Raw genomic sequence first — 21,774 nt, forward strand, 5'->3', positions numbered from 1 at the left:
TAGGTACAGGTGAATTTGATTTCATAAATCACCTTTTATATGCAAGTTCTCCCCAAAGCAGTTTGCAAAGCCTGAATTGAATTAGAGCAGTGACTGTAGATGAAGAGCATGGCAGATATCAGGCATTCAGCCTTAGACAGTAAAGAAGGAGGATAGTTTTCTATGTGATGTGATGTGATCATCTTAATAGATTGCTTCTAATTTCAGTTCCGCACAAGTCAGGCAGCAAAACTTGCTTCCAGACCACACCATAAATGAGTAAATTCTCATTAAAAAATTTTTTTTAACCTCATCTATTGATCTGAGCATCATCACATCTAGAATAAATTAACCCATAGAGAAGCCACTTCTGTGTTCAGTTGTCTATTAAGCATAAAACTACAGCTTCTCCCCAGTATCCCCAAATCATTCATAAATGAGCCAAGTTGCTAAAGGAACGGGGACTACAGGGATGTTTGCTATAGGATGCTTTTTTGTATGTTACCAGAAGACAAGAAGTACTCAATAGTCTCACAAGCGCTCATTTCTCTAGGTGTTTAAGTATACCATAAAACAGGTTGCCCTTACGTGGAGATGATATTTTATGGTCAAGTAAGACTTCTTTTAACTCATCCACATGTTTCTAGCATGCTCATTATCAGTAACATCCTCTTCCCAGCTATTCTCTCTCACTCTGTCTTTTTAAGCAGTTGTAGCACTTCATTAGTAGTGTGCATTAGGTCCAGTGGTAAGGATTATTCTCTGCTGGGAAGGCAGTTTTCATTTCACTGATTAGTCTCTGATTATGGTGACTAAGAAGGGTGAGAGAAATTGGAAAGAGTGCACTGTCTGACCTACCTTGTTTCAGTTTCCCTACTTCAGGAGAATAGATAATCCACTAAACCTTATTCTATAATTCCATCCCGTAGTACCATGGATGCAAGAAACCACAAGAATGGAGTTGAAGAAGTTTATTATCAGAGCCTCAAGGCAAACAATATATAAGACACAGCATGATAAACATAATTAAACATGTCAGGCATCACAGTGCCAATAAATCTCACCTGTTCAGTTTGGAGGAGAAAATGTAAACAGTTCAGACATGACCAAGCCTGACTCCCCTGAGGAAGGTAATGAGAACTCAAGTTAAAGAACCACTGCTGTTGAGACAGTTGATATACCATCCTACGTGCACAGGGACCTAGTGACAATTATGTGATCCCAGAAGATATATGTGGTCTGGAAGATGGCAACATGAGGGAGACAGGCAATTTAACCAATACAAGAAACAAAACTATTAGATCACCCAAGTTTTGTAGAATAATGTGAATGAGCAATTTAATTTAACGTAGATGACTCCATAAACCCATTCCATATAGTAAGGGAGAGAGGCACACTCATGTAATGATCCTGGGGAGTGGGGCAGAGAAAGAGAAATTTGCAGACCAATGTTAAGATGGAAATGAACTGAGATAACACAGATATAGCAACACAAAAAACATGATGTAGACACTTAGGAGCCTCAGTTTCCTTGCAAGTCAAGTGCTTACATCACTTGAAAATGGGATTTAGGCATCAAAAGCTTTTTAAAATGTCAGAGGATAAGTCTCTTGGACCAGCGCAAGTAAGGCATGACTCCTGGAAGCCTGACTCTTCCTATTCCCATTAATGCGTCACAAAGTCAGTATCAACTAGACAAACCTATTCCCTTATTCTGAGAACTCGGCACATCCAGTATTATGGTAAACTATAGACTTATCATATTTAAAGATGTCACATCTGACTCTCCTCTCACTTAACCTGCTGCAGTCAGTGGAGTTACATTGATGTTAAACTGACATAAGGGAGAGGTGAATTACCCCATTTGTTGGCTTGACTGGTATATTTTATTGGTTCTGCTTCCGCTCTTGACATTATTCGGGCAAGATGCCTAGTTAGGTTAATTATGTTTTAGCACTTTTGTTAGGGTGCATAGAGGCCCTTGGGCATAGATATCAAAGAAATTAAAATAGATTAGATGATGATCTTGTGATGCAATTAAAGCCTGGCAGAATATATTGTATGATCATCAGCTCTTCAAACATAAAGACCCTGTTTCTGCCTGGATTTGGAGAGGGTGCTCTTAGATATAGAGGGAGCTGATCTCAGAGGGATAGCTCAATACCAATAAGATAGAGATCTGTGGTAGAGAAACTTCCCCTGGAATTGCATGCCTGCATCAAAGGGTAAACATATCTTCTTGCAGTTCTGTCCCCTAATTGCTTCAGCCCACACTATGTGTGTTGCAGCTGTTCTCCCCAGTACTTGTGTTAAGTAGATTCTGAGCTATGTAACACAAATACTCACATGCCACTTGAAATACCTAACATATAAAATGCAATAGTGTGGAAATCAGGAATCAAAACCAGCTTAGAGTGATTGAAAATCATGAGTGAGTATGGATTTAAGCAGCTGTGTTTTTGCCCTGCCTCTTTCCCCAGCGTAGCATAGGTTAGATTTATAATAGTTTTCATGAGATTGCATATAGGCCCATTGACCATACCCTGTGTGACCCTCACTTCATTGTGCAAGTAAATTTTGAGATGCACACCCAGCTCTGACATTTTGGAAATATTATTAATGCTTATTCACTGAAAAAGTGCAAAACGTCCTGTGTGCTGCAGAAACATATAGGAAGAGACAGTCACTATTCCCAAGATTTTATAGTCAAAACCAAAACCACGATCTTGGTGTTGGACTCAGTGTTCTATATCAGCTTTGTAAAATTGTCATCAGTATTTGCCAGCACATGCACAGAACTATTGAATGATTGTGATAATGAAACAGGTTTTTAATCTGATCATTGAAACATAATCGCTTGACCTTGGTAAGTAGAATTTTGCAAGGCTGCCGCTGAGCGCATGTTACAGACCCAGCCAGGATAGACTATGCAGCTGAAGCTTCCAAATCTGTCATTTGTGTTGCTTACTTAAAATACAGTGTCTTTGGACAAGTGGCTGGCTAGGCAGCAAAGTTTATTTGGGGAATATGTGACAATCCCAAGGGACTCATTAATAAAGAAAGCTCCTTTCTTTTCAAAAGTTAGTCATTGCCAGAAATACTTCACCTCCATTTCTGTAACGAATGTGGTGATCACAGCATGTAAATATTTTACATTTGTTATCTGATTCTGATCCCATGGAAGTTAGTTATTGGCTTCAATCATGCAGCATCAGGCCCTTCATTAGTGTGTATATCTACACTGATGTAGTGAGGGGAGAATAGTCCTTTGTATTGTATTGTGGTAACTAAGTATTTAATAGTTGTAAAGCAAAGTAATATACATTTGAAAGCTTGAGGATGTGTAGGTGGTTAGAGCCCCCTGCAGAAAATGTCTTGGCACAGGCTCTGCTGGGACCCGTGTTTGTTTGCCAATTAGTAACACAATTAATTCTACTAAAAGGTGATCAATAGCTTTACATAAAACGTTTGCTATTTTCCCAGGCCTTCAGCATGATAGCAAATGTGCTCATGAGAGCTCCATTATAGCAAGTTCACAGCAGAACCAGAGATTCTGAGATAAAATAACACTCTTCTTCTACATGTTGGCGTACCAGTGTTTTTATATGATCTCTAAATATAACCTGCTTTAGCCACAGAGCTCAATTGTCTTTCATGTTCTTTTAAAAGAGAAATAAAAAGCATTAATCACAGTGTGTTCAGTGTGTGGATTTACTCCTAATATACAATATTAGGATCAAGTTTCTCTTGATTTACACCAGTCTTAGCAATCCTACAGTCAGAGTATCCCCCCTGCAGAGCACAAGTAACATTGACCTCAAAGGGAGTTATTTGGACCATATCAGGGAAGCAGTCAGACCTGATGCTTCAAACAAGAGTACTGCTTACTACCATGGGACTCAGAAGTATAGTATTAATAATATAATATAGTATATTAATACCAGACTCTTGATAATGCCCAATGAAGACTCTGACGTAGATCATTGCTTGAATACCGAAGAGGCAAATCTGATTGTTACAGCAACATTTTGTGATCTAACAAAATTTTACAACCCAGAAAAACTTTTATTTTTTAAAACTATCATGTACAAAAAGATGACTGATAGAACACAATTTAGCAATAATTACCACCTCAAAAGTTATCTAGTATTCTATAAAGCTAATCTGACCATTAAAAATAATTACACAATATTTTCACAAAACAGTTAACATACTTGCCAGCAGTGTAACATTCAGTATTGAGTGATAATGCACAGATGAAAAATAAATGAACAGAAAAGCTAAAGAAGAGTTTAGGGTCTGATTCACCTCTCACAGTGTTGCCTTCAATGACGTTTCTTTTGATTTACACAAGTGTAAATGAGAGGAGAATCAGGTCTGCTGAGTTTCATAACCATCCCAAGGCCCCAGATCACTGCAAGTTACAGCAAACAATAATGTCTATTCCTCATCACAAATACAATCTAGCTCCATATGATGTCAACAGAGAACAGGTCATAGCCTGAAGAAGCAATGGATGATTATAACAGAAATGAAAATTAATTTATGTTCTTAACTCCACAGCAAAGTTAAGTTCTCTCCCACTCTTTCTTCCTTAATTTCTTCCTTAGGATTTTCCCAGAGATTGTTTTTGGTAGCTGTTGAACAAATTCCACCTAATTTATAAAAAATAAAAATAATAATGAAAAAGTAGCAAATTAAATGTGATTTGGTGCTGTCTTGCTTTCTGGGACAAACCTTCTATTGCACAGGTTAGAGATTCTTTCAAGATAAACCAGGGAGTAAATCCACCAGCACTTATAAAAGAATGGGCTACTTGCTGGGGAAATGGAACCAGTCAGTTGCTCACACAATAATTCCTCAACTCTTCCAGGGATAGATAGTCCTGCCCCATTGAAAGCTAGGGGAATTCTGCCATTAACTTCAATGGGAGCAGAAGTGGACCTGTAATCCACTGAAGTGAGGTTTCTTTTTCAGAGCACATACTACTAGAATATATGAGGGAGAGATGTTTCCCAATGATGGCCCTGATCTTGCAATGGGATTTGATAGTACAGACCCTTATGTCCGCTAGGACTGCAATGAGACTCTGCTCTGCCTTTTGTGGGTGTCTACATGGCTATAAGAGCTAAACAGAGCTCCTGACAAACCACCCAATGTTGGAGTACCCCTCAAACACCAAATGGAAATGTAAAACTCTTCAGTTATAAACTCTGAGCTTGAAGTACTACTTTGTTTCCAGTTTTATGTTGCTCTAACAGCTGATTTCAATGTTATTACACCAGTGTAAACTGGAGTAACGCAGTGGTAATCAGGCCCAGTGTTTGGACTAAGAACCCTCTGAAGAGTGGGTGGAAGCAAATCATGTTATGCCAGATTATTAGCTGATGTAAATCAGCTATTGAGCTAATGGAGCTAAACTAAGATAAGAATCTCATCCACTTTATTTAAAACCAAATGTAAAAAAATCACTAAATAGTGACAGAAATACATTTTAGGATTATATTTTAAGATCGCATTTTATCTTATTACCTCACAAAAACATCATCAGATTACATAAAAACCCGTAATACTTACACAGAGTAATTCAACTATATTAACAGTCATTTTTGATTGTAGACAAGGCCTTATAGATTCATAGAAGGAACACTGAGCTAATCTAGTATGACTTCTTGAATAACACAGGTCAGAGAATTTCCCCAAAATAATTCCAAGAGGAGATCTTTTAGAAAAACATCTAATCTTGATTTAAAAATTGCCAGTGATGGAGGGTTCATTACAATCCTTGGTAAATTTTGTTTTAATTGCTTATTACCGTCACTCTTAAAAATGTACACCTTATTTCCAGTCTGAATGTGTCTAGCTTCAGCTTTCAGTCATTGGATCATGTTATATTTTTGTCTCTTAGACTGAAGAGCCAATTCCTAAATATTTGGTTCCCCATGTAGGTATTTATGATTTTTTCTCTTTTTTAAGATAAATAGATTAAGCTCCTTGAGTCTATCATTACAAGGCAGATTTTCTAATTTTTCATTAAGTCTCATGGCTCATCTTTGAATCCTCTCCGATTTGTCAACATCCTTTTTGAATTGTGGACCCCAGAACTGGATGCAGTATTCCAGCAGCGGTCGCATCAGTGCCAATTACGGAGGTAAAATACTCCTGCTACAGACTCTGTTTATGCATCCGAAGATCACATTAGCCCTTTTGGTCACAGCATCGCCACTGAAGCTCATGTTCAGTTGATTATCCAGGCCCAACCCCAAATTTTTTTCAGAAACACTGCTTCCCAGGATCGAGTCCCCTGTCCTGCAAGTCTGGCCTACATTTTTTGTTCCTCAGTGTACACATTTACAGCTAGCCATATTAAAATGCATATCGTTTCCTTGTATCTGGTTTCCCAAGCAATCCAGATTGCGATGCATTAATGACCTCTCCTCTTCATTATTTACCACTCCCTCAACTTTTTTGTGACATCTGCAAACTTTATCAGTGCTGATTTTATGTTTTCTTCCAGGTCATTGACAAACATGTTGAATAGCAAAGGGGCCAAGAAAAACAAGGTTACTTACCAGTAACTGATGTTCTTCGAGATGTGTTGTTCATGTCCATTCCACTATAGGTGTGTGCACGCCTCCATGCACGTTTCCTGGAACTTTTTTCCCCTTAGCAGATCCTGTAGGGCCGGCTCCGGCGCACCCTGGAGCCTTGCGCACATGCTGCGGTATATGAGGCACTGCCGGCCCTACGTACCCTCAGTCCCTTTTTTCTGCCAACTCTGGCAGCAGGGACGGGGGGTGGGTTGTGGAATGGACATGAGCAACACATCTCAAAGAACATCAGTTAGTGGTAAGTAACCTTGTTTTCTTCTTCGAGTGCTTGCTCATGTCCATTCCACTATAGGTGACTAACAAGCAATACCTTTGGAGGTGGGTTGGAGTTACGGGTGAGCTGCCCTCACCACCGCTCTGCCGAATCCCGCATCCTTTCTCGCCTGCTGGACGATGGCGTAGTGGGACGTGAAGGTATGCACTGACGACCAGGTGGCAGCTTTGCAGATGTCCTGCAGGGGCATTCTCTCCAGGAAGGCTGTAGACGAGGCTTGAGCTCTGGTTGAGTGCACTGTGATGCTTCCTGGAAGTGGCACCCTCGCCTGCTTGTAGCAGAACTTGATGCATGATGTAATCCATAAGGAGATGAGACAGGGGAGCCTTCCATCCAGTCAGCCACTGCGACAAAGAGCTGCGTCGATTTCTGTAACGGCTTTGTACGCTCGATGTAGAAGGCCAGGGCTTGTCTCACGTCCAGCTAATGCCATCTCCTCCAAACCGTGAGGTTTGGGAAAAAACACAGGGAGAAAAATATCTTGATTACAATGAAATTGGGAAACCACCTTGGGTAGGAAGGCTGGATGCGGCCTCAACTTCACCTTATCCTTATAGAATACTGTATAAGAGGGCTCCAAAATCAAGACCCTAATCTCGGAGACCCTCCTAGCTGAGGTAATGGCCACCAGGAAGGCTACCTTCCATGAAAGCATGAGCAGAGGGCATGAAGCCATGGGTTCAAAGGGGGCCCCCGTGGGTCTCAAGTGGACCAGGTTGAGATCCCAGGGAGGCACCGGGTCATGGACCTGCGGATAAAGCCTCTCCACCCCCTTGAGGAACTTGACTGACATGGGATGGGAGAATAGGTATCTCCCCTCTAGTGGCTGATGGAAGGCCAAAATGGCCACCAGGTGAACCTTTAGCGAGGCCAGCACCAGACTCTGGAGCTTTAGCTGAAGCAGGTACTCCAGGATCGCCTGTATAGGCGAGAGCCTGGGCGGAATACCCCAGGACTCCGTCCAACAGGTAAACCACCTCCACTTAGCCCGATACATGACCTGTTTGGAAGGTTTCCTGCTGCCAAGCAGGACTTGTTGGACCTGTACCGAGCAGGTTCTCCCTTCCTCCGTCAGCCACAGAGCCTCCAAGCCGTGAGGTGCAGGGAGTCCAGGTCTGGGTGCAAGAGGCGACCATGGTCCTGGGAAAGAAGGTCGTGTCGCCTCGGGAGCTCCAGGGGTGGGGTGATCGAAAGGTCCAGCAGCATGCTAAACCAGTGTTGTCTTGGCCAGGCTGGAGCAATGAGTATAACGTTCGCCCTGTCCCTCTTTATTTTCAGCAGGACCTTGGGCAGGAGCGGAATGGGCGGGAACGCATATATGAGGGTCCCCATCCAATCCATGAGGAACGCGTCGGAAATCGACCCAGTCTCGCGACCCTGGAACGAGCAGAACCTCGGGCACTTTGTGTTCCAGGTCGATGCGAATAGGTCCAGTTGGGGAACACCCCACTTCTGGAAGATCATAGCCACCACCTCTGGGTGCAATGACCAGTCGTGGCGGGGTAGAAACGACCTGCTGAGGCGATCCGCCTCATCGTTCCTCACTCCCAGAAGGTGAGAGGCAGTGAAGTGGAAATCATGCCTCATGGCAAAGTCCCACAGATGGGTAACTTCCTCGCAGAGGGCTGAGGAGCGCGCTCCCCCCCCTGCCTGTTTATGTAGAACATGGCTGCGGTGTTGTCCGTCAGCACCTGTACCACTCTGCCTGTCAGGAAACGGAGGAACACCTTGCACACTAGGTTAATGGCCCTCAGCTCCTTCACACTGATGTGCAGGTGCCTCTCCTTCCCCGACCAGAGCCCCTGAGTGCCTATCCTGGACCTGCCCCTGATCAGCCAATCGTCCAGGTAAGGAAAAATTTGCACACCCTTTCATCTCAGGTGGGCAGCCACTACCGCCATGCACTTGGTGAACACCTTTGGAGCCAAAGATAGGCCAAAGGGTAGGGCTGTAAACTGGTAGTGGGAGTCAGCCACCATGAAACGGAGAAAACGCCTGTGGCTGGAGAGGATAGACACATGGAAGTATGCGTCCTTCAGGCTGAGGGCGGCATACCAGTCTCCTGGATCCAGGGAAGGGATTATGGAAGCTAGGGAGACCATGTGAAATCTGAGTCGTTTGACATATTTGTTTAGACGACGCAGGTCTAGTATGGGTCTCAGACCCCCCTTCACCTTGGGGATGAGGAAGTACCTCAAATAGAACCCCTTCCCCCTTCTGCCTTGAGGGACCATTTCCACCGCTCCTATGTTGAGGAGGGTGTCCACCTCCTGCGAGAGGAGTTGCTCGTGAGAGGGGTCCCTGAAGAGGGACGGAGGGGGAGGGTTGTTGGGGGAGGTAGATGTAAACAGTAGGGTACAGCCCCCTGAGACTATCCCAAGAACCCAACGGTCCGAAGTGATCTTTGCCCATTCGGGATAGAAGGGTCTTAACCTGTTTAGGAAGGGGCAGGGCGGATCCAGGAGAGCAGTCGGGGTGCCACCCATGGGTGCACCATCAAAATTGTATCCTCTGGTTGCCCAACCTCCTGGGGGGCCCCTGCTGGGGAGCTGAGGATGAGCTGGGGGCTGGTTTCTCCTTCTAAACCCCCTATTTCTATCCCTATTCCTATAGGGTTGAAAAGGCCTGGGTGTAGGCTTTGGCTGCTGCTGCACCTGGGGTCATGACTGACGCCTGCAAAACTGTGGCGTGTAGAGGCCCAGGGAGTGAAGCGTGGCCCTGGAGTCCTTCACACCGTGCAGATTTGCATCAGTCTGGTTGGAGAATAGGGCTGACCCATCAAAGGGGAGGTCCTGAATCGACTGCTGCACCTCCTGGGACAGGCCCGAGGATTGCAGACACGAGCACCTTCTCACGGAGATGGCAGAGGCTATGGCCCTGCCCGCTGAGTCAGCAGAGTCACAGGACATCTGCAGCGCTGCCCTAGCCACCGTGGTTCCTTCCTCCACGATGGTGTTAAAGTCTGTGGCCTGGTCCTGGGGCAGGGCCTCAGCGAACCGCCTGAGGGAGTCCCGCAGGTTGAAATTATATCTACCCAGGAGGGCCTGATGGTTGGCAATCCTGAACTGCAGGCTTGCCATGGAATAAACCTTTCTCCCAAACAAACCCAGCTTTTTATTGTCTTGTTCTTGGGAGTGGACCCTGGCTGACCTTGCCTAGATCTCTGGTTAGTCGCGTCTACCACCAGGGTTCCCGGGGCAGGGTGAGTGAACAAATACTCAAACCCGAGACATAATACTTTTTTTTGGCCACCTTTGATGTATGGGCGATCGATGAAGGGGTTTGCCACAGGGCCTTTACAGTTGTAAGGACCCTTTCGTGGACTGGGAGGGCCACTCTCGCTGGGGCAGCCACTGCCAGCACATTAAAGAGGCTATCTTCGGCCTCTTCTAACTCCTTCACTTCCAGCCCCAAGTTGGAGGCCACCCTCTTGAGCAGCTCCTGGTGCACCCTGAAATCCTCCAGTGGCGCCAAGTGGTCCCAGGAGACTGCCTCAACAAGTGAGGAGGAAGAAGACTGTTGAAACGTGTCCTGTGGGTGCGCCCCCCCCCCGGCAAAGGGATGCACCCGTTGAGGGTCCCTCCATGGAGTCCAACTCCTCGTCCGAGGAGTGGTGTCTATGGGCCTTCTCCTGTGCCTAAGGCATGGACTGCACCTCCGATGATAGGATAGACTGGGGTCCCAGCCCCATCCGGATAGTCCATGGGGCCCAATAAGGCCATTGTTGCAGCCATTGACCCTGGGACCAACCCGTGACTGACTGCGCCACAGGCTGTGATGCTTTGCGTGGGCATCGACTCTCCTGATGACTGTCCTCCCTGGGAGACTCCGAATCACTGGACCGGCGGTGCCGTGCACGTCCTCAGTCATGGGCGCCCTTCTGTGCCGGGGACTGCCCTCTTGATGCCTCCGACCTGGAGGATGATGAGGACTGCCTCTGTTGCCATGAGCGGTGCTGACAAACGGAGGTGCGCTCCGAAGAGCTAGAGGTACCGGAGTGTCGTCTCGGTACTACAGATTTCCTGTGCTGCTTGCATTGCGGTCCTGCAGACACTTTTGGTGACTGAGGTCGGTGCCACTCTGAACTCCTCAGTGCCGAGTCAGACTCCGGCGACCGGTTTCCGCGTCGTGGACTGCGCCGTGCTGGGTCCTCCGACGGCGACCGGTTTCTGTGCCGCCTCGGTGTGGGCGAACTCCTCGGTGCTGGGGATCTGGAACGGGAGCTGTCTGAGTGCTGCCTGACAGACCTCGACTGGTGCTGCCTCCTGGCATGCGCTGCCTCCGGTGCTGGGAATCGACATCGGCGCCGAGAGGGAGACTCCGCGTCCTGTGTCGAAGCAGGTTGGCTCGACGACACTGACCTGGAGCGACTGCTGGGGGAGCGTCTCTGCTCTACCCCCGGAGGCCGTCCGGTGCGATATCTTCCTCCCCATACCGGGGATCTCCACCGCCCTTCGGGGGATCCAGCATGGGTTTCCCCCATGACACCAGCCCCTTCTCTCTCAGTGGAGAAGGGGACAGAGGTGGTGTAGGCAAGGCCAACAAGGCTCTTGCCGCCTGAAAAGCCTCCGGTGTCAACAGCATCGGCAGAGGCACTCTCCCACTCCCAGGAGTCGAGGGAGGCTCCCTGACCGAAGATGCAGGCAACAGAGAAGACTCAACGGGCCAGGTCCGGTGCATCTCTGTGCTTGACCCTGCCCCATACCAACGGCGCAGGGGAGTGTCCGTGCTCTGTGCGCTGCTTCTTCCTCTTCGGTGCCGGTGATGTTGCACAATGCCTAGTCGAGGCCGGTGCCGGCAGTGCGCTCTGCAGCGAGGTCATGCTCAATGCCGAGGTGGAGCGGGCCGACTCGGATGCCAGGAAGAGCGCTGCCTCCATCAGCAGGGCTTTCAACCGGATTTCTCGGTCCTTTTGGGTCCTCAGTTTAAAAGCCCTGCAGATCTTACATTTTTCTTTTCTGTGCGCTTCCCCCAAGCACTTAAGGCAGCGGTCGTGGGGTCGTTGAGCGGGAAAGCCTTCCCGCAGGAGGCACACGGCTTGAATCCCGGCGACTGGGGCATAGCCCGGCTGCTGTAAGTCCTCTCAGGGCCTTGCCTTATCTCTAACGACTCTAAACACACTTAACAACTTCTTAACTAACTAAAACTAACTTAGAATAACAAACAAGTTCAAACAAGGGGAAAAGGACTTGCTGAGAGCAAGACTAGTTCCAGCAACCGTCACGGGTGGAAAGAAGGAACTGAGGGGGCGTAGGGCCGGCAGCGCCTCATATACCGTGGCATGTGCACGGGGCTCGAGGGGGTGCCGGAGCCAGCCCTACGGGATCTGCTAAGGGAAAAAAGTTCCGGTAACCGTGCTCAGAGGCGTGCACACACCTATAGTGGAGTGGACATGAGCAAGTACTCGACGAAGAACAATCCCTGTGGGACCTCATTAGCAACACATGTTCAAGGATGATCTATCAGTTAGCCAACTTTAATCCATTTAATATGCCATGTTAATTTTATATCATTCTACTTTTTGAATCCAAATATCATGTGGCACCAAATCAAATGACTTAATGAAGTGTAAGTATATTACATTAACACTATTACCCTTTGTCATCCTGATACTCAACCTATGAATCTGATTTGTTTACATCTAAAAAAAATAATTGGATTACTTTGCCACTTTACATTTAAAATCTAAGGCCATTTTAAAAAATAATCAGATTGTCAAACTGTGAAACTTTTTTTAAAAAAAGCAAACATACTATTTATTACTATTGTTTAAAATTTAATACTGTTTATAGTTTCCCCCCTCGCCACCTAAATTTTGATTACCTTTAAAATCTCCAACATATCTCCCTTCTATTCTGACTGGATCAAAGACACTAAAAACAGAATCTTCCTAGAAAAAGCCTGGTAACTCAGCTAAAAAATGAAATGCAGTTCCCATGGGCATGGGAAGCACTTCATTAAATGCTCATAGAATGTAACTACCATAAAATCTGATGCTGAAAATGAGGGCAGAAGGGAATTAGGCCCAAATTCCACTGATGTTCAATGGGAGTTGGCACCTAACTCACTTAGACCAGCCTTGAAAATACCAGCCTAGACACACTGATGATTGATTCTGTTTCTTATCTCTATGTTACCTATACAAACTTTAATGCTAAGCTTGATGCGTATAAATTCTGCAAACATCAATAATGATCAGCATGATACAGTCCCTTTGTGATTCTCCACCACCCACCCAGCATAATCTCTAAACCTGATCCTCAGCTGGTGGAAACTGATATAGCATTACTGAAATCAATGGAAGAAAACCAATTCACACCAGCTATGGGCTTGGCCCGTTATTTATAGCATTATAGTCACTCTATTATTGTACTATATGAAGGATCTTATTTTCTCTATTTATTATATTATTGAAAATTCCTGAAAATAGATTTTTAAAAATTTAATTATATAATGTGAAATCATATTTAATCTGTAAAATTTGTTTATTTTGCTAAAAATCAGGTTAATTTTAGGATCATAGATAAAAATTCATTAAACGATGAATGTGGCTTATCTTTCCCCATGAATATTTTCACTGAAATCTGAGAAAGATTTGTCTCTACTATTCCAAAATGAAAACAGCTAAAAGGCCATATTTCCACCTGATGTAAACAGCATAATTTCATAGAGTTCAACAGTGCTACACTGATTTTCACAAGCTAAAGATCTGGTCATATGCTTCAAAATTACATTGAAGAACTGATTAAAAGGTAGTGGGATAATAGAAGAAAAAAAGAGGAAAAGTATTTGTTTACTAAAAAGAAAAATGTGTTTACATTTCTAATCTAATTTTTAGTTTTGATCAGAACAGATTTATTTTTGGGGTACTTTGTCTGTAGTTACTCTTACATTCAGCACCTGGAGGTACTTGCCTTTCTGGGATACTTGTATGGTGCAGTAACTTTTTTGACATGCTCTTGCAGCTCCTTAGCTAATTTTTCTGGATCACGTGATACAAAGTCAGGAGACAGAATAATAAAGGCTTTCACCACCTACAAGACAGTCAGATATAGGCAACATGTAATATTCAATCACATTTATAATAATCAAACTGAAAAATATAATTTGCAACATTAAAATTGCTTTCAAGAGAGATGGCATGTAAGATTATGGGCCAGATGCTGGCATACAGTAACTCTTTCTACCATTAAGGGCCTTAAAACTACCCCAAGTAGGCATCTGAAGATTCACCCAGTATGTGGGAATCCTCAAATAGCCTACAGCCAATTATGCTAGCTCTTTACCACCTCCTCTCAACACCCAGCATAGGAAGTGGAGGTAGGAGGGGTGTGGCTTGAGCATACTGCTCTTCAGTGGTTCCTGGCTAGCACAATGACCTTAGAGCAACAGTTCCCAACCTGAGGTGCGGGACCCCCTTGGGAGGGGAACCAAAAATTCCAGGGGGTCCATGAGGCTTCAGTAATATTGAGGTCATTTAGTCTCCCGAGCTCCACGTGGGGCACAGCAGCCTCGAGCTCCATGTCAGCCGGAGCAGAGGAGCAGCCCCTGCCCCTGCCCCGCACCTGGCCAGAGAGGAGCAGCCCTGCACCAGTGGGAGCCTGGAGCAGCCCCAGCCAACCTGCCAGAGCCCGCCTCCATTACCCTCAGTCCATTAGGGGTGGGAAGAGGTGGGGCCACACAGGGCATGCGGTGGTGGCTGCGCCAGGGAAGGCTTAGCTTCTTACTCAGGTAGGAGTCATTTATTATTATTATTTATGTCATTTAGTGCTATTATTATTAATTATTATTATTATTATTATATTATGTGTTTACAGAGGTTTTATGTGATTATGGCCGGTCAGGGGGTGGGATGGGGGCGCATGTTTTACCTAGTGTTAGCTAATGGAGCTTTCACTTAAAAAAGTTGGGAACCGCTGCCTTAGAGCATTGTTTCAAGTTAGTGGAACTTAGAACAGCCCTGAGGCTGCCCTTAGTTGTGCTGCAAAGAAAGCAGCCTGCAGCATGCCTGAGGACTGAGTCCTATATGTATATAAGCATATGCCTATGCATAAACATCAAGTATGTTTTTCAACTAAGGGCCTGTTTTGCAAAGTAGCCCATTAAAGTCAGTGCTCTCAGTTACAGCTGTGGAACCCACTGGGGTTCACTGAAGTCGCTGTGGTTGCTTGATTGTACGTGAAAGCAGATGCGACACTGGGCCAGAAAGGGCTAAGCAATTTTGCAAGCTGCATAGCCCAAATCCAATCTTTAAAGACATATTAAAAGAAGATACAAATGGCAATTAGAGCCATTCATTGTAAAATAACTAAAACTCAGACGTTTAAACTTATATTGTTAGAAGTTGGGAAGTAAATAATGGCTATGCATGTCTATATTTACCTATAATATTGTTAGTGATTACCAGTATAACCAAATAATTCCTGTCTGTCACTATGGTTTGTTAGGTCAAAAACCAAAAGAAGATATTAACATTTAGATGAAACTTGAATGTAACAAATACTATTATTTTTATTTCTCTTTGAAATTTAAGTAGTAAATACCGGTGAATGGTGGTAAATTGCCAATTGCCTTGTGCTAATGTAGCTAGTTACTGGTGTGAATAGAAAATAGGAGATGTTAAGACCCTCAAGAGCACAAGTAATTACCTATTATGCACTGAAGGATTACCTGCTGTGATATCTGCTGTCAAGAAGATATCAACAAGGTTGCACGGATCTATAAAAGACTCTTGGGTCCTGATCCTTTTTTATCTTAGGACTGCTTAGATTTCATCAGGGGAAGTTCAAGTCGCCAGCATAAGGTCCCAGTCATGAGACTGGTTCACCCTGTTATTTTTTAAGGAAGAAATTATACAGACTCTGCAGATGGACTATGTTGGCCTTCATTTCTCTGGACTGGGTTTCTATCAAGAAAGCTCTAAACAAGGATTGATGTCCTTCAAGCTGTTTGGATCATTTCCAGAGACTTTTTGCAAATTAGCAGTTTATTTCAAGTACTACAAAGATCCTGAAAGAGCTTTGCAACTTAGTATCAAAGTAGAGATGTTAAACTGACTTATGAACTTTTATTCTCATCTATATGTATATGATATTTTCACCACTACTCTCTCTCTCTTTTTTTTATAAATATTAGTTTAGTTAATAAACCTTGGCTTTAAATGTATATTTAAGTAAGAGCTGAACTATTCATTGACCTGTTTGGTATTGTGTCCAGTCCTTTGGGATTGGTAGAACTTTTTTACATATGACGGATAAAGATTTTCAATAAGCTCCATCATATTTGACTTGGCTGTCTGGGTGGAGGCCAGAGGGCTGGATGGCATTAAGGAAACCATGTTTTTGTATTCTGAATAACCAGTGAGGTAGTCAGAAGCTGTTTGTTGCTGCTTAGTATATCTTATGGAAGAAAAACCACCAGCATTTAGGGGGCTCTGCCTGCCCCAGTTTTATGCAGTTTTGCCCTGCTTAAGCTATCTCAGCGTGGCTCCCCTACAGGCCAACCTCAGAGCAGAATCAATCAATTTATTTTAAACAGCAAAACAAATAAAATAACATCAGTCAGTTTACCCCAGTACTTAGGGCCGGATTTTCAAAGCGTAACCTATAGGCACCTAATACCCTTTGAAATCAATGGGAGTTAAGCACTTAACTTGCTTAGGCACTTTGAAAATCCAACTAGACACCTCTGCATTTTTAGCAGCTAACTACCTTTGAAAATCTGGCCTTTAGTATGCCTAGATTTCCATTACAGCTATAGTTTATTTCTAAACAAGTATATACAGTAGGTGTTTTGCATAACCACTCATATCAAACTCATTACCTCTCCTCTGATGGGATCTGGGCTGCTGACAGCAGCTGCTTCTACTACTGCTGCGTGTTCCATCAAGGCATTTTCTACTTCAAATGGTCCAATACGATACCTAGGAGAGAAAATAAGAGTTTGGTATTTAAAAATTGTATCAACTGGCAGCTTAGTATGGAAACTCCATAGAAACAAATTTACCCAGAAGATAAAATGACATCATCAACTCTTCCAACAAACCAGAAGTATCCATCTTCATCCACAATGCCCCTGTCTCCAGTAATATAAAAATCTCCACGTTCTGATGCAGCTGTTTTCTCCGGATCATCCTGACAACAACAAAGCAACATCTCACAAATGGTAATGAAATCTTAGGATCCAATCCAACTTCCACAGAAGTAAATGGAAGAAATCCCAATGGGCTTCAATGGGAAATGGTTCAGGACCTCAGTGGTGTTTAAACCTAAATTGTTACTTATCAGAAGAAGGCCATAGTTCCTCCATGTCAGGAAAGGTTTCATGAGAACTCCACTCATCTCTATACAAGATGATTTTTCTAAACTTTCTAAACTTTTCATAATTGTTCTTATTCTGAACCTTTTCAGCCTTGCTGTAGCCCATACAAGTCTAGCATGATCTGATCTACTATGAATAATTCTGTATTTTTGAGATCAAGTGACTCTGCATTAGAGCTGTGCGAATGATTACACTTGAGCTTCAGGAGTACTGGTACTCAGCCCTAAGATGTGTCCAAACTGGCTGTGAACCAGCAGGGATTTGTCTTTGCCATATGCCAACAGAAGTAGTTTGCAAATTTATTTTTGCTCCAGCTGGATGCCCAAAGGCTTTTCTAGTTCCTGTTCATAGTCTGTTTGCATTTCAAGCCTGGTTCATTGGGAGAGGCTACCTGAGGCAAGGCAGAGGGCAGAAGTCCCATGTGCAAGGAAGTCAGTTAAACATTTCTGGCTTATATCTTTACACATTACCTACCCTTTTAGCCAGTTTTTGCAAAAGAGCTATGTACATTTTTTACTGTCTGCTCTTTTGAAAAGTTAGCCCTTAAACCCATCTTCTTTAATAGCCTGATCAGCAAATCAAGTTGGAAGATTGGGGTAGAGAAGGAGACAAAGAAAGATAGAACTATGTTCTTCATGAAATCCATCTTCTTGCAATGAACAATTAAAAATATCAAACTCTGGACCACACTCACTCTTGCTGACACTTTCCAGGGCTAGCCTGGCCCTCTCTACCCTCCAATGATATGCACCACGCAGCAGTCCTGCAGTGTGACCTCCCCTAGGATATCTCATGGTGGAAGGGAGCATTAAAAATCTGCCAGGTATTCCACAAGAGCCCTGTCAGCTGAGGCTGAGTTGGATCAATGCATCCCTGGTCATAGTCACCTGCTTCTTAGGGAATGCAGTCACTGAGTGTGATTGCAGCTTGAGCCAACATACCGAAGTTTGATCTAGTTAGCTCAGGTCCTGGAACAGTGAAACTGTGGCAGCACTGGCTTCAGCACAGGCAAGGCCCTCAAGTAATTACCCAGGGTTCCAGGCAGGTTTGTACAACCTGTGATTGCAGTAGTGACATACCTTTAGTCCACCAGTGGAGGGAATATTGCAGATGCTTTCTGTCTCAACCTCCCCCACCAGTCCACTTTCTGCCACTGGTTGCACCAGTGGAAGAGTTAATCTAGTCCTGTTTATGAGACACATGAACTATTATCTTTGGAAGGATATAGACACCCACAGCAAGATACCTTCAAAAGTTATCATGATATTTAAGATGTTGCCTCAAAATCTGGTTAATTTCATAAGAAGGTTCCTTACCACATAGTGAGAGAAAAGACAAAATGGTCTTGTTGGTTTGATTCTGATGGCAATATCCCCTTCTTTCCCAGGAGGCAGAACATTAGCATTTTCATCTATTACCTAGAATGAGAGAATGATGATTCAGTGTCTTTCTGTTAAACTGAAGCTGTACCTAATTAAATGTTGAGAGTGATTCTGGTGTTGTATGGGAACTTTATCTTACTTCAGATTGAAAGTGACCAGGAGTATCAATATACCTGAACATCGTAAGGTGGCATTGCCTTTCCCATAGAACCAGGTTTAATTTTCATTTCTTTGCAAAGTGAACATATCAAAACCTGTAAAATAAAATTGTATTTGTGCAACAAAATACAGTGCATGATGTTTTATTTTGATGTGAACATATTTAACTGAAAATTTTTGGTATGACCTATTTTACTAGTAAACTTTTTGTAGAAATGTTCATTTGAAAAGTGACTCCACTGTGATTTTAAACAAAATAGGCCTGATCTTCAGTTGGCGTAAATCAACATCGCTCCAAAGAAGTCAATGGAATTACCCTGATTAACACCAACTGAAGATCTGGCTCAGTGGGATAAAGTCTGCTCTCAACTATACCAGTTTAAATCCAGAATAAATCCTTTGGGCTTCAATCAATAGAGTTAAGTCACTGTAAAAAACACAGATGTGAATTCAGAATTCGGCCCATGGAATTTCCTTCTGGTTGTTCCATTAGAGAGGTAGGATTGTCTACCACAGAGAGCTGACTGGGGCTTAGCCCTGGAAACTCATGGATCTCTGAATACACACCGGAAGCCGTGACTACTGCTTCCTCATGCCTCCCGCCCATAGGTCTGGATCACAGTGCATCTGCACCTGTGGAGTGGGGTTCACTGTGTGGTGAGGGAAAAAGCACAACATTGTCAGATCAGCATTTATTTACACCACAAATCCCCTAGAGCTGAGAAGGAATGATGTCACACAAAATAATTATCTTCCAGACCTGTCCTGGCGTTTCCTCTCTGCTGAGCTTGCACAGGGTTGGAAGCAGGAGAGAATGTTTCTCTGTAGCCAGTATGCCCTTCTTACCGCCCCCTCCCTCCAGCCAAGATATGCCCACTTTGGGTCCCCTGTACTCATAGTAGCTCGGTGGTGAGATGCACCCTTATTGTATTTTTGGAACATATTTAATGAATTAAATGTACAGCTAATGGCCCTTTTAAAATCTGCTGCTGAGTTGCTTGGCTGAATGAACTCATGCTGCCTAATTACATTCCTAGGCCAAAATGTTCAGACACCTAAATCTATGTTTAGGCTCCTGAATAGCCTGATTTTCAGAGATGCTGAGAACCCACAACTCAAAATGAAGTCATTGGGACTGCAGGTGCTCAGCACCCTTGAAAATCAGACTACTTTTATTCAGGGGCCTACATATGGATTTAGTAGCCTGATGTTAGTTGCCTATATTTGAAAATTTGGGGCCTGTTTTCCTCGGTATAGCAAGAAACCTATGACATGGATTTGATAGCTTTCCTTGTTAGCTTGAATTAGAATTAGGCTTATTAGGTGTGTGATTGAATGCAAACCTACTGTTTCGGTCTGACCATATCCTTCACAGATATCCATCCCCGTTTTGCTTTTCCATCTCTCCATCACTTCAGGGTTGAGTGGCTCACCTCCACTTAGGCAGTGCTTCAAGCTCTTGAATTTGTAGCTTAATAAATGTTTAAAACAATTATTAGAATGACTAAAGCTCATTATTAGAGAGACTTTGGATTGGTTCAGGGTTTCACTCATTGTAGATGTAACAGGTAAAGAACATACAGAATTAGTTCAGCTAGAATTTCAATCTCTGAAATTGTTATGTTGTTAGAATATAACCTGGCAAAGAAAAAATGTAGTGCTGTGATTCTGCTAGAACATGGTTCATTTGGGATGGTAGTAAGCACTCTAGAGTTACCTGCTAAAATCATGCTGCACCAGCATACGATAAACAGTTGGTGTACCACAGAAAGAGGTTATAGGAAATGTGGACAGACACTATGAATGAAAGAAAAGAAAAGTTATTTACATTGTTAGTTCCTTGGGGCAGGCATTGTCTTGTGGTTAGGTGTTTGTACAGTGCCAAGCACATTGGGGCTCTGATCTACGATTTGGGTCCTTGGCACCATCACAATACAAACAAATAAATAATAAAGTGAATGCATTATACTAAAAAGGCATAAGGCTAGGTCTGGTGTAGCTATGAACAGTTCTTGTTCCTTTATTTTTTATTTATATTTATTTGAAAGTTAACTTGCTTATGTTTTGAGTTTAGCATTTTCCTCCATCAGTGACAGACAAATTCAACTCCAAAGTGATAGGCACAAGTGAAGAGAAAGTAATAATAATACTTACTACTTCTATAGCACTTTCCACTCAGAGATCTCAATACGCTTTACAAAAGAAGGTATCATTTTATTATCATCATTTTACAGATGGGGAATCTGTGGGATAGGGAGGTGATGTGATTTGCCCACAGTCAATCAGAAGGTCAGTGGCAGAGCTCAGAGCAGAACTATGTTTCCTGACTCCCCATCCACTGCTCTTATATAGAGAACTGGGAAATAGCTATATTACTTTTTGTGAATATGGTGCATGCTTCTGTGTGTTTGTTTATGATGGGTGACTTGCTATGGAGTTGCATCAAAATAGCTTATTAGAAGGACCAAGCAGGAGAGGCAAAACAATGGCACAGATCAGAGCCTTTGAGACAACAATGGAGAAGCTATTAATTGAGGAATACCCCAATACCTGGCTCCATCTAGGCTAGAATGGTTTATTATTCCCAAGGCTAAGCCTAGGATCAAAGGATACTAAACCATTACAGCACCCTGGCCCAGAAAAAGGAGGGGGTTTGAGTGAGTTGAGTCTGCCCAGGGCTGTCAGTGAAAGATGACAGGGAAGCAAGGAGACAGACAGAAAATGTTATGGTCTGCAGCAAGCTGGCTGTAACTTGGTCCCCCAGAGAGTGGGGAGCACCAAGATAAGTCATGTCTACTAGGGATGGGAAGGGAATGACATGTGTAGGTAAGACAGTATGCGCGTAGATCTCTTATTTTAAATCCATTTTTCTGAGTGGTGTGCACCTTTTGGCAAATAAATTATACTATATTTTGAAGACACTGCTTCTGCATTCTATTACCACTCACACGCTGTTGAAGAAAAACTCTTGTTGGGCCTGCTAGATATCATGATTGATAACCAGGGGGATGTAACCCAGAGACCCATTGGAGACTAGTTGGATTGTGGA

At 43.7% G+C, this 21,774-nt stretch overlaps 1 protein-coding gene across 3 annotated transcripts in view; it reads right to left on the reverse strand.

The window, feature by feature from the left end:
- Window positions 1-951: 951 nt before the first annotated feature.
- The window catches only part of LOC137155060 (acyl-coenzyme A synthetase ACSM4, mitochondrial-like), a 47,001-nt gene continuing 26,178 nt past the window's right edge, over window positions 952-21,774 (reverse strand). Inside the window, exons 8-15 of one of the 3 annotated variants that reach the window (XM_067551009.1) lie at window positions 20,443-20,522; window positions 20,073-20,196; window positions 18,740-18,820; window positions 18,501-18,602; window positions 16,870-16,997; window positions 16,687-16,786; window positions 13,779-13,898; window positions 952-4,634 (exon numbers count right to left, since the gene is read on the reverse strand). In XM_067551009.1, coding sequence (XP_067407110.1) covers window positions 4,548-4,634; window positions 13,779-13,898; window positions 16,687-16,786; window positions 16,870-16,997; window positions 18,501-18,602; window positions 18,740-18,820; window positions 20,073-20,196; window positions 20,443-20,522 — 822 coding nt within the window. In that variant the 3' untranslated portion in view covers window positions 952-4,547. Of the gene's footprint in view, window positions 4,635-13,778; window positions 13,899-16,686; window positions 16,787-16,869; window positions 16,998-18,500; window positions 18,603-18,705; window positions 18,821-20,072; window positions 20,197-20,442; window positions 20,523-21,774 lie in introns of those variants that run through there. The other 2 variants (XM_067551010.1, XM_067551011.1) reach the window with 2 other exon arrangements.

Source organism: Emydura macquarii, unplaced genomic scaffold (assembly GCF_026122565.2).
Source record: "Emydura macquarii macquarii isolate MOO-44397 ecotype Brisbane River unplaced genomic scaffold, CSIRO-AGI_Emac_v2 contig_1348, whole genome shotgun sequence".
Taxonomy (NCBI): Eukaryota; Metazoa; Chordata; order Testudines; family Chelidae; genus Emydura; species Emydura macquarii.